A 19,675-nucleotide genomic window follows, 5' to 3' on the forward strand; every position below is an offset into this window, starting at 1 on the left:
AGTTGAGCTCGGTATTTTTGTAATAATTGAGCAGCCTTTTCTTACCTTTGCCATGGACACTTTATCAGATCATAACTAAATCTAGAATAGTATGCAGATCCACCGTCCTCCAATTTCATTGCCAAAGACTGCCAGTTTCAAACTGATAGAAGTTATTCTTTAAATGCACTAGCCTTGGCAGAAATATGGTTTATACTTAGTTACTATCAGTTATAAGTGATTGTCATTTATGATGAGTGAAGGAGTGGTTGACCCTAATCCTGTTAGTACAGAAAAATCTTTTATTTATACATACACTAAAAAAATGTAGCCTTGGGCAGTGTTCCCTGTAAGCTGAGCACATGGGTGGCCACCCAAGAGAGACTCAAACTCCACTTAGCTGATTAGCAGAGTGCCCTCCAGGACCCCAGCCAGCAGCGTGTGTTTCTACTGGTGGTGCGCATTCACACATGCCTTGGTGCACATAACAAAATGTAAACCGTACAGGGATGAAAACAATTAGAGGGAACATTGGCCTTGGGCATCACACATTTATGTCCTCTAGTTGCCTGACAACTTCACAAACAGTGTTAGCTAGTTCTGGAGCTGCATCCTGTGTTAGTGTGAGCAGACATTACAGGTGTATTTTATGGAGAGATTTTAATGGAGAGAGAGTGGAGGCTTAGCACACTGAGATTGAGAGGAAACAGTATAGGAAAAGATACCAAATTGAGAACGGAAGACTGAACAAAACGAAAGGTATAGCTGGAGTGAAAAGGAGGGTGAGTGAGTACTAAGTTTGGAACTCTACCCTGGCCCTAAAGCAGGCTTTCCTTGTTTGCTGCTGTGGCTTTAATAGGCTCCATCCAAATGCTGGCCAGAAGGAATCTTTTCCCATTTGTGTGTGAAGGCAAAACAGGGTAAAATAGAGAGGGAGAATCCTAAAGGTAAAGTGCAAAAGAATTCTGGTGGGAGGGGAGGAAGGGAATTCTTCTCGCTTGTTCCCTATCCTAGCTGAAAGCCTGATCAAAGTCATACAAGAAGTGTTTTTCCACTTTTTTTTAAAGATTATCCATGATATGGAGGCCCAAATCCACAAGCTGAGAGAAGAGCTTATTCAGGTAAATGCTCAGCGGAAGCAACAGTTGGTAGAGCTTAGCCTTCTACGGGAGGAAGAAAAGCAGAGGGCGGCTCGGGATCATGAGACTGCAGTGAATAAGCTGAAAGCGGAGTCAGAAAAGATGGCATTAGACCTGAAAAGGACACATGCAGCAGAGACAGAGATGACACTGGAAAAGGTAAGAGACTCGTATGATGTTACTATACAAACCTGATTAGGTCACAGCAGAGGATGGACAATGTATTCAAAGTGACATAGTCTATAACAAATTATACAATTCAATAACAGTTGTAACATTTACTTAAATAAAGGAAACTGCTACAGATCTGTTTGTCAAATCCTAAGACATTGAGGGCTGGAGGAGCTCAGAGTTTTGGGGTACTTGACTTGAAAGGCTTCTACAAGAACAAAATGCTGATTTCATGATGATAATTACTATGATTTTGATTAGTCTTCTTCCCCAATCAGTGCCACAATCAGAGTGCTCACTAACAGCAGTATCAGTAGGATTGGAACACCAATCTAGCATACAGTAGTTTAAAGAGGGGGACATGATAGACCAGAATAACAGCATGATTTGAAATGCAATTTCAATCCAACATTGGGCTTATCACTTTTATTTGATTACAGTGGGGTTTGCAAGGGAGAGCCTACTTGATTGATCCATGTACTTTGCTATATCAAAAAACAGTTGAAAGGGGAAAGTTCAGGATACATCTTTTCTGGATATAAATTATCTTCAGTATAGAAGGGAAGGTTTTTGTGTGCTTGTTTTTGTTTTTTTGGTTTTAGGACTTAGAAATCAATTTTGTGAGGTGGGGAGGGAGGAAGGTTGGGAAGATAGGCATGAAATGTGTAAGTATGGGAATTAATGTTTTAAAACACATGGAAGCTTTCTTCCATGTTATGCTCAACCAGTTCATTCAAAGTGTGATTCAGTGTGTTGATGTTTTTAGCGGAATGTTGATTCCTTTTTATGGGTTTCGCTTACGTTCAGCATTAAGTTAAAGTGTTTTTGATACATATCTGCAAGGTTTAGAATACTTGTAGAAAGGAACTCAGAGAAATGGAATTTGATTAGAAGTGTGAAAAACCTCACTGCTATGTGATCCAGAAATAAAAATGGTTAATTATATGATACTAATATATCAGAAAACTCTGTGTTCAACAATTTCCAGACATGTTAAATAATGCAATGTGCCGAAAATGTCCGTCTGCTGTGTACATTGGACAAACGTCTCAGACACTTCTCCAAAGAATCAATGCCCACAAAACAGATATTAGACAGGATCACAAAGAAAAAACAGTTTCTTGCCATTTCAACCAAAAAGGACATTGTCTCAACGACTTGATTACCTGCATCCTGCTTCAAAGACCTTTTAAGACCACACTTGAAAGAGAATCCTCTGAACTGTCATTCATGCTTGAATTTGACACTTTATGCTTAAGTTTAAACAAAGACATTAATTATCTTACCCATTATAAAGATAGCTTCCCCAATTATCACCTCTAATATCATTAGTTCACAGACATTTACCTTCCCCTCCCCATTCCCCTTTCTGTTCTGAAATTTGATGTGTCCTTTTCATATGTGTTCATTTTTTTAATTGTATCCTTTGGAATATATGGTTGTGACAATTTTCTTCCACTATTTGATCTGAGGAAGTGGGTCTGGCCCATGAAAGCTCATCACCTAATTAACCATCTTGTTAGTCTTTAAAGTGCTACATAGTCCTGTTTTTTGTATAGAAGATGGTATTTTGAATTCCCTCAGTAACACTTTACAAATTCTTTTTAAAATGTTATATTGTTCTACACTTCTTGTCTTTTAGATGAACAGGTTGAACCTCTCTAGTCTGGCACCCTCGGGACCTGACTGGTGCCGAACCAGAGAATTTGCCAAACAATGTCAGGTCAATATTGTCTAGCAGCATTACCAACACTTCCACTGTTTACTGGCTTCTTAGAAGACATTTAGAAGTAAATTAGAGCTAAAGAGCAGCACAGAACACTGAGAGCCAGGACTAGTGGCTATAAACAAATTTTATGAGACTGTGGGAAACTTGGCCACACCGATGATAAGTAGACGTCCGCTAACTAATATCATGCCAGACCACGGATGTTGCTGGACCAGAGAGTTCCGGGCGAAGGAGGTTTAATCTGTATTTATATGATCACTTGCCAGTGTTGTCAGCTAACATCAACGCCCTGGGAGGTTGACTCATTAACCTAAGGAACTTGCATATACATATTTCAGTTTTCCTTGTATCCATATTCTCATCTCTACCTCTATGTCCTGGATGAAATCTAGACTATTAATGGGATAGTTCCCTGTGTTTGGTGCTGCACAAACTAAATCACTAAATCTTGTATGTGTTCAGTTCTCAATACTGGTGACTGTACTGACAAATTAAAGCAAAATCTATATCTTTTGCCAATATATAGTCATAAGAACCAAGTCAGGATATATATATTGCTAGATATTTAAGTATAAATAGCAGTAACATTGAAGGTTGAGATTTTCAAAAAAAGAGAGGATTGATGACCAACTATCAATGGGCTATGGGTGACTAACTTCCTTATTTTCCTTTTCAAATCCCAGCCTAAATATAGAGTCTTGATCCTGCAAACACTTATACATGCAAGTAAGTTCATTCAGATATGTAGGCCCATGGTAATCAGTCTGATTATTTATATGATTAAAGTCATTCATGTGCATATTTTTAGGATTAGGTGTTTAATGCAGATGGTATAGTAACTAATGAGCCTGGCCTTTAAATAACTATGGCTCTGTTCCTTCAAACACTTATTTAACTTTACTACTGTGAGTAATCTTACTAAAATGTCAACTTATTTGTGATGATGATGTTAAGGTTGTTTGTAAGGGTTTGCAATAACCAAGTCTTATTCTGTACTGAGGTTTGTTTTTTCTTATTTTAAAAATATTGCCGTTATTGGATTCTTTCTTAGTATGAATAAATTAATACCTAGGTTGCTAATGCTTTTAATGGTGTAATCACATGAAGTTATCCAGAAAAACTCACCAAGACTCTAAAATCTATTTTATAATATTTTCAGTTCCTTAGAAAAGAAAAAAAATCATAAAAGTACATATTTAAACACTGTGCTAAACTAAAATGAAACTACTTGATGTTGAAAATAGGCCATCTTTATGCATACAGTTCTTTTAAATGTTTTAATATGTATTAGTGTGGTAAATTTCACATTTTATTATAAAATAATATACAGCAACAAAAAGGAAGAACTATGGATATAGTGTTTGAACAATCTTTGTGAAAACGATGTTTCATTTACCTGCATCAAGTTCTCGATCTATAATTTTAAACAGCATTCTGAGGATTATGTTGGAAATCTGCCAGCCTGAAGCCGTTAAATGGCTATGATCAACAATTCAGAATCTTTTTTGAATTTAAGGAAAGCTCCACTTGGCATAATTATTTAAAGCCAAGGTCACAGAAAGTATTTAAACCTTTGAAATTCATAATTAAAGGATTAATATTAACTCATGAAGACATTGTCATTTTTGCTTAAAAATGGAATTTGAATCTCAATTATTTTCTTTCTTTGATCTTTTTTTTTTTACATTAATAGTATAGCAAAAGAAAAAAGTTAACTTCTTTACATGCCCAAATTAAAGTTACAAATAATCCTTAAACACTTCAGAGGAAAATATTCTTAATAGTCTTGAATCACCGTTACTGTCAAGAATATTCTTTTTAAACTTTCAGGAGGTTTTTTTCTTATTTTCCAAATAAAATTACATGACGACTTTTCTAGTTTTAATTTACATTAGGTGGCATTACATTTCTAAAGGAATATGTTTGTCATAGCCTATTTCTTCATTTCTAATTTCTAATCGGGATAATATGCAGAGGGAAAACTCAAAATTATTGTGTGAAGAAAAGGAGTTTTACATATTCCTGTGCAAGCAGCATAAACTGCCTTTACCCATTCCTACTCTTTTTCACCTATTTCTATATCTCCCATATTCAGAGCTCTGCAAAGGGGCCACCAAGTCCCAAAGGAATTTGGACAAAGATCTCTATTTTTATCTGAAAATGATAGCGTTTACTGAATTGAAGTGAAATCCTGACACAATTGAAGTCAGTGGGGGGTTATGGATTGAAGAGTTTTTATAAAAGAAAAACAACTTTAATAACAGCCCACATGCTGCAGCTTTGAAAAAATAACTTTCCTTCCAATGTTCTGAATTTTTCAGCAAATCTTATTACCTGTAAGTTGCTATGGAAGAAAATGAGAAGAAAGTTTTGATTGTTTTTTGTCCATATTTGGTGTTGTAACATTTATGTTCTCTCATTTATTTGGCCATATCTGGTGCCTGAAACTGTTAAGTGAACCTCAGAAGGTTTTCTGGTTTGGTTTGGTTTGGTTTTGGAAAAGGTCATATGAATATCTAAATTTTCAGAGGCTCATTCCTTTCACAGGTGAAGGGATTCATTCCCATGTAGCCTAATCTTCTGTGCAATGTTGATTTCTGTGCATGTTGGTTTGAGGGAGTTATGGATTGATGCTCGTGTGATCAGGATCACAATGGGAAAAGTTTGCTAAAATTTTCAGTGAAGAAAACTTAAAGAAGAAATGCATTTATAGAAGTCTGTCATAAAAACATGAGAACGTCTATACTGGGTCAGACCAAGGGTCCATCTAACCTAGTATCGCTGTCTGCTCCCACATGCCCCAGAGGGAGTAAACACAACAGGTGATCATCACATGATCCCTCTCCTGTCATCCATTTCCAGACAAACAGAGGCTAGGGATACCATTCCTACCCATACTTGCTAATAGTCATTGGTGGACTCAACCTCCATGAATGTATCTAGCTCTTTTTTGAACCCTGTTAAAGTCCTAGTCTTCACCACATTGTCTGGCAAGAAGTTCCAGAGGCTGACTGCGCTGAGTGACGAAAAACTTCCTTTTGTTTGTTTTAAACCTGCTGTCTATTAATTTCTTTTGGTGACCCCTAGTTCTTATATTGTGGGAATAAGTACATAACTTTTCCTTATTCACTTTTTCCACAACAGTCATGATTTTATAGACCTCTATCATATCCCCCCTTAGTCTCTTCTTTTCTAAGCTGAAAAGTCAAAATCTTTTTAATCTCTCTTCATATAGGACCTGTTCCAAACCCTTAATCATTTTTGTTGCCCTTTTCTGAACCCCCTCCAATGCCAATATATCTTTTTTGAGGAGAGGCGACCACATCTGTACAAAGTATTCAAGATGTGGGTGTACCGTGATTTTATATAGAGGCAATAAGATATTCTCTGTCTTATTCTCTATCCTTTTTTCCTACCATTTTGTTTGCTTTTTTGACTGCTGCTACTCACTGAGGGGATATTTTCAGAAAACTAGCCACAGTGACTCCAAGATCTCTCTCTTGAGTAGTTGTAGCTAAATTAGTCCCCATCATATTGTATGTATAGTTGGGATTATTTTTTCCAATGTGCATTACTGTACATTTATCAACATTACATTTCATTTGCCATTTTGTTGCCCAATCACTTACTTTGGTGAGATCTTTTTGAAGCCCTTCACAGTCTGCTTTGGTCTTAACTACCTTGAGCAGTTTGGTATCATCTGCACATTTTGCCACCTCAATATTTACCCCTTTCTCTAGACCATTTATAAATAAGTCGAATAGGATTGGTCCCAGGACAGCCCCGGGGAGACCCCACTCATTACCTCTTTCCACTCTGAAAACTTCCTATTTATTCCTACCCTTTGTTTCCTCTCTTTTAACCAGTCAATCCATAAAAGGACCTTCTCTCTTATCCCATGTATCAGAGGGGTAGCAGTGTTAGTCTGAATCTGCAAAAGCGATGAGGAGTCCTGTGGCACCTTATAGACTAACTGAAGTGTAGGAGCATAAGCTTTCGTGGGCAAAGACCCACTTCGTCAGATGCATGTCTCTCTTATCCCATGACACCTTACTTTACTTATGAGCCTTTAGTGAGGGAACTTGTCAAAGGCTTTCTGGAAATCTAAGTATACTATATCCACTGGATTCCTCTTGTCCACATGTTTGTTGACCTCCCCTCCCGCCCCGAAAGAACTCTAGATTAATAAGTAAGGCATGATTTCCCTTTACAGAAACTATGTTGAATTTTCCACAACAAATTATGTCTGACAATTTCATTCTTTACTATGGTTTCAACTAATTTGCCTGGTACTGACATTAGACTTACCAGTCTGTAATTGCTGGGATCACCTCTCGAGCTCTTTTTCAATATTGGTGTCACGTTAACGATCTTCCATGCATTAGGTACAGAAGCTGATATAATGGACAGGTTACAAACCACAGTTAATAATTCTGCAATTTCACATTTGATTCTTCTTTGAGTGCTTGCTCATGTCCATTCTGGTTAGGTGTACACGCGCCGCGTGCACGGATTCCAGAGCTTTTTTCCCCTTAGCAGTATCCATAGGGCCAGCAGGGAGCCCCCGGAGTGGCGCCCGGTACACCGGTGTATGTATACCCCTGCTGGCCCCTCCAGCCCCTCAGTTCCTTCTTTCCGCCCGTGATGGTAGCTGGAGCATGCTTTCAGGCTGTTAGCCTATCTCTTAGCAGTTGTATTTCCTTTATCTGTTGTACTATAGTTAAATTTGTGGTTTTATCTAGTTAAGTAGCTGTTAAGTACTGTAAATAGTGTAATTAGTTAGATAGTGGAGCACAGCGGGACTCACGGGGAGGGCATGCCAGGGCCCCAGGACTTTAAACCCTGTGCTTCCTGCTCTAAACCTATGCCCTGTGGAGATCCTCACTTCAGCTGCCTGAAGTGCCTGGGAGAAGCCCATCGAGCAGAAATCTGCTCTATTTGTAAGAGCTTTAAGCCCCAGACCAAGAAAGAGAGGAACTCCCAGTTAAAACTCCTATTAATGGAGTCGGCGCTGCAGCCCCAGGGCGAGGAGCGCCCCCACTCCGTCCGCAGCGCGCCGTCAGCGGCACCCGTGTCGGCCAAGCACCAGTCTGAGGCCAATAAGGCACCGAGGCATAGGTTACAGTCCCCGGCGCCGAGAGGCTCCAAGGGCTCAGGGGGACGCTCAACGGAGAAGAGTGCCCAGAAGGTGCACCCTAAGGAGGGGCACCTGTCTTCTAAAGCCTCAAAGAAGAGGTGCAGCCCAGACAAGGGCAGGAGCCCGGGGCAGCCCGCGGGGATAGGGGAGGTCCGTTGTCTCTCCACCCCAGAAATTTTTGAGGCGGCCCGAGACCTCATTGAGATGGCTGCGGAGGAAGGAGAGGGCCCGGTGCCACAGAGGTGGACCGCACCGGCGCAGGGCTCAAGCGCCCCCCAGCAGGCTCTGACAGCTGGGCCGTGGGACTCTCTGGGCGAGGTGCAGGCCTCAGCCCAGCACCAGTAGCAATTCCCGGTGCCAGCAAGAGCACCGGCACCATAGCCAGGACAGACACCGGCCTCGACCCCGGCCCACTATCCAGCGGCAGCGGCACTGGGAGCAAGCGCGCTTGCGGCACCGACGGCCCCAGTACCTGGGTACCCAACGGCCTATACGGCACCGGTGCAGGGGCCAGCACTGCAGCCAGGCTCGTGGGCAGTGCAGGGCCCCACACCGTATTACGTTCCGGTTACGGCACTGCAGCCGGTCCCCCGCACGGCACCGATGCTGCTGCCTCTCCCCGCACCAATCCCAGCTCACACTCTGGGAGCACCGGTACCGCAACAGACTGCGGTGCAGCAGCAAATGGCGGCACCGGTTGGTTATTTACCGGCCTACCAAATGCAGCTGGGTACGGTATCGCCACAGCAAGTGCCTCCACTTACGCCCCCGCTGGCACCGCATGTGGAACACAGGGGCAAGCCGTCGGCCATGGCGGCGCAGCAAAGGGTGCAAGCGTCATCGGCTCCTCCCTGGTTGGCATCGGACTATTCGTCGGAGTCCGAGGCTGAATCGGTGACATCAGCCCCGTCATCGTACAGGTCCCGATCCCGTAATAGGTCTCGTTCAACTGTTAGATCGGGTCACCGGGACTCAGCAGACCAGCAGCAGTGGCAGGGACAACCCCAGTGGCCATTCTGGACGCCCTGGGCTTACCACCAGGCCCAGGGGCCCCCTCCTACAGTGTCGGTGGCTGGGTCGTCCTGAAGGAGTAGCGCCCCATCAGCCACTCCATTAAGAGCCCCTCCACCTGAGGAGAGTCCGTCCGTGGTGATAATGCCTAGGCCTCAAGTAATTGGCCAAGGGCAGGAGGCTATGACCCAGCTGGGCTCGGCCCAGGTGAGCTTTCTGGCTGGAGGGGAACCGGAGGCACAGCTCGGTGGGGAAGAGGTAGTCCCTCCGAGAGAGTCTTCATCGTCATTGCCGGACAAGGCTCTGGCGGACTCCGCACCTCAGCCCCCTTCAATGGACGCAAGGGCGCACCAGGAGCTGCTCCGAAGGTTGGCGCTTAACCTAGCGGTCCAGCACGAGGAGGTCCACGAGGACCAAGATCCTATGGTGGACATTCTGTCGGCAGCGGGCCCTGGGTGAGTGGCGCTCCCACTGAATAAAACGGTGGACAAGCTGTCAAGGACCCTGTGGCAGACAACGCCCTCCATTGTGCTGACCCAGAAAGGTGTGGAAAGGCGGTACTATGTACCTCAAGTGGGGCACGAGCATCTTTTCAACCATCCAGCCCCGGGGTCGATAGTAGTGCAGGCTGCGGGGCAGAAGGAGTGTCAAGGGCTTCCGGGCCCCACCCCAAAGATGAAAGAGCCCAAGAAATTGGACATGCTTGGCCAGAAGGCCTACGCCACAGGGGGCTTTCAGCTACGAATAGCTAACCAGCAAGTGATGCTGGGGTGTTATGCCTTTAACAGATGAGCATCAATACAGAAATTTGGCAGCCAGCTTCCCCCTGAATCCCAACAAGAGTTCAGGGCCATGATGGAGGAGGGCAAGGCAGTGGTGCGTACGTCCCTCCAGGTAGCTCTGGATGCTGTCGATTCTGCTACCCTCACTTATGGCTACTGTGATGTCATGAGGCGTAGTGCGTGGCTGCAAGTGTCCGGCATCCCGTCCGAGGTGCAGGCCACTATCCAGGACCTACCTTTCAAAGGGTCGGATCTGTTTTCAGAGCAGACTGACTCCAAGCTTCAGAGCTTGAAGGATTCAAGAGCGACACTGAAGTCGCTAGGGATACACACCCCGGACCCCCAGAGGCGTTCCCTCCAGGCTAGAAGCTATCCGAGACCCTTTCAGCGAGGGCAAAGCACTGATAGGGGCCTCAGGAGGGACCGCAACAATAGCCGCCCCGACCTCTTTAGAGGTCCTCGGTCGCACTATGAGAGAGGCGCAGGGCCGTCACCTGGCCAACAGACTAAGTCTTCATTTTGAAGGTATGCTGGAGAGCAGAGTACTAGTTGCACCAATCTGTGCACCCTTTGGGGACCGTCTTTCCCTTTTTTACCAGGAATGGGTAAAGATCATGTTGGACCGCTGGGTCCTAGACCTGGTAAAGCAGGGGTATACTATCCCCTCCCTTTCAGGGACCCATCTCATGAGACACTCCTCCAGCAGGAGGTGTCCAACCAGCTGGCACTTGGGGCTATGGAAAGAGTGCCCCCAGAGATGAGGGGAAAGGGTTTCTACTCCCGCTATTTCCTGGTACCCAAAGTGAAGGGGGGTATGCGAAACGTGAACACCTTCATAAGAAAAGCAAAGTTCAGGATGGTGATGCTGGCTTGCATCATCCCATTGCTCCAAAAGGGGGACTGGTACGCTGCTCTCAATCTCAAAGATGCGTACTTCCACATTTCGATTTTTCCGAGTCACAGAAAGTTCCTACGGTTCGTGGTGGGACAGGACCATTTCCAGTTTACGGTCCTCCCATTTGGGCTGTGTACAGCCCCAAGAGTGTTTACCAAATGTATGACGGTGGTAGCAGCGTTTCTGCAGCGTAGGGGTCATAGCATAGCATAGCATAGTACACCTGGCAGCTGTAGCGGCTTTTCACCCCGGGGAGGGTCAGAGGTCCATCTTTGCTAATCCTATGGTTAAAAGGTTCCTGAAGGGAATTGATAGGATGATGACATATGAGAGACCGCCGGTCTCGCCTTGGGACCTTAACCTGGTCCTGACTGCCCTTATGAAGCCGCCATTTGAGCCTCTGAAGCTTGTCTTACAAGGTAGCTTTCCTAGTGGCCATTACCTCGGCCAGGAGGGTGTCAGAGCTTAGGGTGCTGACTTCAGAACCACCCTACACGGTGTTCTTTAAAGACAAGGTGAGGTTGTGTCCACACCCGAGGTTTCTACCCAAGGTCGTCTCGCATTTCCATCTCTCCCAGGATATTTATCTACCAGTTTTTTACCCCAAGCCACATGCATCACCCAGGGAACAGGCTTTGCACTCCCTGGATGTTAGGAGGGCGTTGGCTTTTTACATATACAGGATGTGAGGGTTTCATAAGTCACCTCAGTTGTTTATTTCAGTGGCAGAAAGAATGAATGGAATGGCAGTTTGAGATCTGCAGAAGGGTAATTAGTCACCTTCCGACCCCGCCTCTGAGGGGGGACACGGCTAGGGATTCACCTAATCAGAATGGACATGAGCAAGCTCTAGAAGAAGAAGAAGAAGAAGAAGAAGAAGAAGTTGTTACTTACCTCGTAACTGTAGTTCTTCGAGATGTGTTGCTCATGTCCATTCTGCATTCCACCCGCCTCCCCGTGTCGGAAGGAGCTGGCAAGAAGGAACTTGGGGGGTGGAGGGGCCAGTAGGGGTATATATGCACCGGTATACCGGCGCCACTCTGGGGGCTCCCTGCTGGCCCTATGGATACTGCTAAGGGAAAAAAATCTCTGTAATCCGTGCCCGCGGCACGCGTACACCTAATCAGAATGGACATGAGCAACACATCTCGAAGAACTACTGTTACAAGGTAAGTAACCTCTTCGTTCTTTCAAAACTCTTAGGTGAATGCCATCTGGTCCCAGTGACTTCTTGTTGTTAAGTTTATTAACTTGTTCCTAAACCTCCTCTAATGACACCTCGATCTGGGATGACTCCACAGAATTGTCATCTAAAAAGAATGGCTCAGTTTTGGTAATTTCCCTTACATCCTCAGCTGTGCAGACTGAAGCAAAACAATCATTTAGTTTCTCTGCAATAACTTTATCATCTTTGAGTGCTCCTTTAGCATCTCAATCCTCCAGGGCCCCCCACCTGTTGTTTAGCAGGCTTCCTGCTTCTGATGTACTTAAAAAGCATTCACTTTTGCTTTCTCAATAACATTGATGCAAAATGGGGGAAAAGGTCTAAGAGAATAAACTTCATTGATAGTACCCAGCTCCTGAGTATGAACAGATGTGATCTCTTGTATTGAAACATGTGGGATTAATTTGATGTTGCTTGCTACCAGGATGATTTTCATGTAGCAGAGATGTTGCTTTCTTTATTCTTCAGGCTCCTCCTGTAGATGTATGATTAATTGATACTTCTGGTGCATTGAACTTTGTATTGCAAATTGCCAGGTTGGGAATTAATGAGTGTCACTGTTCAAACCAGATATGGCTGGTAAATTTTAACAATCAGGGGATTTTACCAGTTTCCAGCTTTTCCAGTTTCTTTGTATTGATTAAATTCAGTGATAGTGGCACTTGATTAGCCTAGAGCAGGGCTAGCTTGTACACAGCAAGTCCTTATACCCAATTCTGATTTTGCATTTTTTTTTTACTATGCCATCTATAATTAGGTAAATGTGTTTCACTTTGTTAGGCCTGTAAATATTTTGATATTTCTATTGTATAGTCACATACAGAGTCTTACCTTCTGAGAGAAAGAACATTCATGTTTTAATTTCATTGTACTTCGGTAGTATTTAATTCATGATCAGAGCATTTTAGCTGCTATACCTATGAGGCTGCCCCGGAATAGTTTTTAAATGAAATTTTAAACATGTGAAGCTAAAAGCAACTATCTGTTTATAATTATGTCCTCTTAAAATCAGATTAATCAATAGGAAGGATAAAATATTGTTTTTCCTGGAAAAAGTCGTTATCGGGCAACTAGATGAAACTGTGTGTAACCCATGTTGTACAGGAAAAAAAGCAAGTCACCTCTTATGGAACAAAAAGGGGGGGAAGTCCATACTTTTCCACTGACCTTACTCTGTGGCTGGTATTATTTTCATTCATGTAACCCTGCTGTGAAGTGTTTTTCTGAAATGTGAACTACTAGAAATGCAAATGTATTAGAACTGTTGTCATCTCTGTCCCAGACAAATCACAGCTCTCTTAGACATCTCTCTGCCTGTTCTCTTTAAGGGAAATTCTATACTATACACTATTAAAAACACTGAATAGGCTGCTTTGCATTGCCTGGGTTTTTCAGAAGGAATTTTGTTTGAAGCAGCCAGAATTCCTGTCTGTCTGCTGCAGCAACTCTGAGAAAGGTACAGCATCCTCTCTCTCTGCTCCTGCCTCTGTAGCTTGGTAGTCTTACTGATCATTATAAAGGAGTGGGGATGATGGCTCTGCTTTCAGTTTGCCACGCCTTTCCCCTTTTAGGCATGTGACCACGCCATGCTAGGAGGTAGCAAGGTTCTCTGAGTCTGTAAAACGCCAGCACAGTAGTAGGAAGAGTAAACCTGTCTTCTCTCTGCTTCTGCACATCTGTGAAGTGGCTGGTCAGAATCAGACCCGTTGTGAGGCTGTTTTGTTATATTTACTCTTTCCTAAAGATGGTCCAAAATATTTTGATTATGTAACTTACTTTTAGTCTATTAAATTGGAAAGAGATGATTTAATATTTTTTATGGTCTTGCCAATTTGCAACCTGATCCTGTGAACCCTTATGCATGCAAGTAGTAATATTGAAGGCAGTGGTGTAAAAATGGAGTTGCAGGCTTGAACACTTAGTTATAGGGGTCTGTTTTCCCACAAGATTCTAAAAGCCCTGCTCACTGCAGGAATTAGACTAGGTTGATCATTAGAGAGCTGCACAAGTTAAGGGGAGGACACATGAGTTTTTGCTTTGCTAGTCTTGCCCACACTTCCCCCTTGCCTTGTCCCTGTACTATCCTGAGAGCGTAGGTGTAACCATGCAAAAAAGAACCCACAGGAATCTCACACCATTCCTTTCTAAAGGAGTACTGAAGCAGGTGAGCTTCTCAGTAGCTCTTTCTGGGGCAGCACAGCTTGTCTTCATTTCTAACACAGGCCTTTGCATAATAAGCACAATCTGGCCATATACATAATGGATTAATTCATCATTGAAATGCAGCCACCTCTGGAGTGAAAAGTGGTAGCCATTTATCAGTGCACAATACCACCATAGCAGTTCAGCACAGAAAGTGTTAAAGCAGTTAGAATCTAAATGGTTATGTGAGACATAACTCTGGCAAGGAATCCAAGACATTAACATAGAGAGTTGAAACTGTCACTTGCTTGTCATGTTCTTGTGAGTTCATTTATTTTCATGCTATCCATTGTTACATTCATTGTTACATTTTCATGCTATCCATACGTAAAACAACCTGAAAGATTACCAACATATCTGTAATAAGTAATTTCTGGGAAATGGGCCATTTTAATTCTACCGATTTGATTTAAAAAGAAAAAACCCATCTGCCCAACAAACGCAGTTTTAAGGTACAGGTTTTATTTGCTTCTACTTTAACATATTTTATGCGTCAGTTGCTTATATTATTGTAATATGTGATGACTGTCATTGAAAGTTACACCCACGTATGAAAAATATTAGACATGGAGTGTTTAAAAAATAAACACATTAATGGTGCTTACTACTGCTGTTTGGGCTGCACTAATGACTAATTTCAACAATAGGGTGATGGATGTTATAGGTTGTATCAACAACACTTATGGCATAAATACTAATCAGCCAGGTGTAACACACTGTACAAAGCTTGTATGTATTTTCAAGTATGCTAGAAATTATTAAAAGAAAGAGGCAAGCTGCATTTCTAAGTGTGTGCAGATGTGAAATTTGGCTAACATAACTGTTTGTAACATTCATCTATGGTATTTTCTTGGCAAAGAAAATGAGCACTCAGAAAGCATGACCCTAACAGATCAGTAGACATACTAACAATACTCCAAGGAATCAACCTTGGAATTCTGAACATAACTTATTAAACAGTTATATCTTTGATACATATAAAAATAAAGATAATGTGGAGTTTAAGAAGGTTTTTTCTTACATGTGAATAATTTCCATTTTGAGATTTCAAGTGACTATATTCCTGGATTAGAATAGACATTTTGGTTCCTTTTATCAAGAATTTATTCAGGCTTAAGGACGGTCTTTTCTAGTGCTTTCTCACTGCTACTTCATTCTATAGAGGAACTATGTTTCTCTATGTATACGTCCTGATTAACACTTACGGTGGTTAAAATTATAGAATGAGATTAGAGCCACAGAGAGAGAGATCAGTCTGGTAGTTAAGGTGTTAGTCTGGGACTCTGGAACAGTGAAAATCAATGTATCTTAGGCTCCTAAGAACCTAAATCAGTTTTGAAAATGGGGGCTAGGAGTCTAAGTCACTTAGATCTGGCAATGCTGAGGAGAGCAATGCGTTAGTAAATACCTTTTAAAATGTGGGCCTTTGTGTGTAAGACCTTTTTTACAGATAAAGAAAATATTACATCCCTGCCTTGCAAGGGTGTTGTAAGGGTAGACGCATAGAAAGTAGTGAGGCATTCAGATACTACAGTGCAGAGGGCAATTGTGAATACTCAAATAAATAGACTTCAGTGATGACTGATGGTTTGTTATATACATCTTGAGGATCTGGTGAAATGTGTATTCTTATTCACACTTACTTTTTGTTTACTTGATGGCTATCATGAGATTTGGTTAGGAATGTATGTCTTCATTAAAATCAGACACGAATTATCACTTTTCCCTCAAGGATGCTTGCTGTATGATCATCTGTTACAAAACCATAGGAAAAACAGAAAATTTTTGCTTGGTTCTTGCACCATTCAACCATTCTAAGTTGAATTTCCAATAGTTATGAAAAAGTTCAGTTTGTGAAGCTGGTAATGTGAGGTGTCATGTAACTCAGCCTAAGCTGTACAATTCAGTCTTATTGATTTAAATGCTGTAATTGTTTGGATATTTTTTTCTTCTTTTCACCTGAAGTCCAGTATTTTATATCTGCTACAATCATGAAATACACCTTCGAAAGGATACACTCTAAACTAAGTTAAGGTGAAGTTAAGGATGTAGGCACTTATTGGTGTTCTGAGTTTGTATTCTCTTTCAAGAATGGTAGAGTTTAAATAAAAGTTAGATATCCAGGAAATTCAGAGGGAAGGTTAAGCATACAAGAAGCACAAACATTTGAAAGTATGGTAATTCATCTAGGATGCTACTTATTTAACTCTATCCCTGGAGATCACCACTTTCAATCTTCTTCTTGGTGTTTTTATAATCTCTTTATATATATAAAAAAAGTTTTTCCTGTCAGGTGACACAATGGCGTCATCATGCTTTCTGGCCACAAAAGCGGCCAGAGAAGGGTGTTGGCAAGCATGGGGTGCAGACTGCTAGCTATTTTGTAATGGCCTGGTTTTGTAATTTTGTAACTGTAAGGACTTTTTGTGATGTGAGAACTTTAAGCATGTTCTTACAGCTACAGTATGCTGGCTTCATTTTGAATATCTTCTTTTTCTGTGCACTTCAGTTCACAGGTGGAGTTTTAGAAATGTGCACCACAGACAAATGGTTTCCTCTTGTTAAAATGTTAGTTCTGTATTTCATGACACTTGGACCATTGGGTTCACAAGTCAGTATAATTCTATACTGCGCACCTTCATCACCTTGCAAAATTGTCCCCGTATATGGAAAGAGACATTTTTATCATGGAATATGTCCTTTGTCAAATACAGAATTTGCATATCCACGTTTTTCTGTGAAGTGTGTCTGACCATAAAAAACGCCATAGGTGTTATAAACACTGTGATTAAAGTATGCCTTTATGGTCAATGAAAATGTGTAGGGTGGACTGTGAACGATGCCTTGTTAATGGGATGGATTTAAGATAGCTCTGGAAATGTAATTGAACATCCATACTTTCGAACGTTTGGTTTTTATGTAAGTTTAAATTGAGAGATACAGGAAATTCAGAACTATTTTAAAGCACTAATTGTTTTATATTCAAAACAGATATGTAATTTCAACCTTAACAAAAGTTTTTTGCATTGGAATTTCCTTTTCTTTTAGTTGTTTTAAGATCTAATGGAGATGAATTCTGCTCTGGTAGACACTAGAAGTTCCACAATAGGGAATCCTGGTCCAGCAGATCTTAAATGATTCACTTAAGAGGGAATGCTAACTTGGTTTGCTGACCATGAAATCTGCTAATGACCACTGGACTGGCCTAAAAGCTGCAGTGAAAAAAATGCTTCAGAACAGTAGTTTGGTGTCAGCAGATGAAAAAACTCTTCCTTTACCCTTATGCCTCCTAGTGCTAGCCCCTTGCTCCAATTGAGCAAGTCCTGGGCAGTGAAAATCCCCAACCCTGCCCCTTCTACTGCTTCCTATGTTCTCTTCTGCTTCTTGGTTGACTTTCTACTGTTCCTGCATGGCATCCCAGGAAATGAATGATCTGCTACCCTCCTGCTTCAGCTCCCAAAGACCTCTTCCCCTGCTGCTCCTCCAGCTCTCTATCCTTGAAAGGGGGACACTGAAGTGAAAGAAGCTCCTCCCACCAACTCCCTATTCTCCTTTTAAAGTTCAAACAAAATGGTATTTGTGTTTTAAGGTTCTTTTCCAAGAACTTTGGGTCATTGATGGAAAAAAATTGTGGAATGGCAGATATTTTCTCTTTGGGTACAGCTAGACTGCGGGGATTTTCTGGGATACCGGAGGCATCCTGGAAAAACTCTGCCACATCCAGAAAACACGTTTGCTCTTCTGCTTTTTTTTGTGGAAGAACAAACATGCTGTTTCAGGGAGCTCTGCATACCTCGTTCTATGAGGAATAAGGGCACCTCTGAAAGAGAAGGCTTTTCCACCGCTTGGCCCCATTTAGACAGGGGTACATACCTTCTTTTTGCCTGAGCAGTAACTTTCTTGCTTTAGTTGTGTTGCACAATCCATGAATATTTACTTATATTTGGCCTTAGAGAGATTCCAACACATCAGTGTAGTGATTCATGAATTAACACATTTATACTACCCAAAATGAGCTTTGATTGCAAAGTGTCTTTCCAAAGCTTATAAGAACTAGAGAAAAAAGTTTAATTTAAAAATGAAATTACATCATCCCATAGGGAAACAATTTGGAAAAGAGTCTTCAATCTGCACCAAACTTCAAGACAAATATTAGAGAATAATCTCTCCGTGGAATTTTACTCAAGTGAGACTAAACAACATTTATGGCTCTATCCCAAGGACTTACTGGAGATATTTCAGAGCAGTAGTCTAGTTTGTTCATGCATAGTGGGATTGTGCTGTTAATACCTTCTTCTCTTTTTAAAAAAAAATCCTTTTTCGCCTGTACTTCATGCTACCATGCAGATTTAAAACCGACTGGAAAGCTACTAACGAAGAGGAATGATATGTGTCATTATAATAATTTACAAGGAGTGGTCTGTTAGGGTACTCTGCTGATCAGTGTCAGGGATAGCTTTTATTTAACATTATCATGAATGATCTAGATAAGAGGACAAAAACATTTTAATTAATTTCACAAGTGATACCATAAGAGTGAAAATTACACTGATATTCTGGTTCTTTATTGTATTCTCTCTGGGTAGTTGTCAAAAAAGTTGTACTAGATGAGGAACCATTGACCATTATAAGATTTCATTTCCATTCGTGTAAAGCATTCACTTGTTTAGGGTAATACAAGGAGGTATAACAATAATGGCAATAAATCCAAAAAAGTTGAATTAATAGTGGCTGTTTCTCATGTGTGGTGCAAAAAAGGAGAGACTCTTTTTACTTGCTTCTAAAATACACACAAGAACATGTCAAGAATTTAGCCATTATGACCACCCAACAGTTATGGTATTTATGTGAGAAGAGTTGTTCCAAATACTAGCATTGGGGCACTATATGTTAGGAATGACAGTTTTACAAAATTAAAAAGAAGCCATTAGTATCCTAAAGAACTGAAATCATTAGAACAAGTATGGAACTACCTAAGCAAAAAGGTAGAAGCAAGAAAAAAAACCAGTAAGACTAAATGACAAAAGTATGAGAGAGTATTTAAGCCAAAAAGATCCACTTCCTACACCACTTTGTCTACACTATAGACCTTAGAGAGGCATTGTTGTACCACTGTAACTGCACTGCCATAAGAGTGTCCCATGTAGCTACTCTTTATCTACGGGACAGAGCTCTCCTGCCATAAATAAAACACCACAATGATATGTTAGCAGCAGAGGCTCTCCTGCCAATATAGTGCTGTCAGTGCAAGTTATGTCAGTCAGGAGGTGTATTTCCCCACTCCTAACCCACAAAATTTTGCCTCTGAAAGTGGTTGTGTAGACAAGGCCTAAGATTTATTTATGGAGCAACAGAGTATAATTTAGTCTAAGTTAAGGACAATTGCAGTATTTTATGCTTTACTT

General features: G+C 41.7%; 1 protein-coding gene across 8 annotated transcripts in view; it reads left to right on the forward strand.

The window, feature by feature from the left end:
* Positions 1 to 19,675, forward strand: part of CEP112 (centrosomal protein 112) — a 355,922-nt gene that overhangs the window by 254,237 nt on the left and 82,010 nt on the right. For all 8 annotated transcript variants that reach the window (XM_075903951.1, XM_075903955.1, XM_075903952.1 and 5 more), the window contains one exon: positions 1,047 to 1,277. In XM_075903951.1, coding sequence (XP_075760066.1) covers positions 1,047 to 1,277 — 231 coding nt within the window. The remainder of the gene's footprint in view (positions 1 to 1,046; positions 1,278 to 19,675) is intronic.

The sequence above is a fragment of the Pelodiscus sinensis genome, chromosome 20, assembly GCF_049634645.1.
Source record: "Pelodiscus sinensis isolate JC-2024 chromosome 20, ASM4963464v1, whole genome shotgun sequence".
In the NCBI taxonomy this organism is placed as follows: Eukaryota; Metazoa; Chordata; order Testudines; family Trionychidae; genus Pelodiscus; species Pelodiscus sinensis.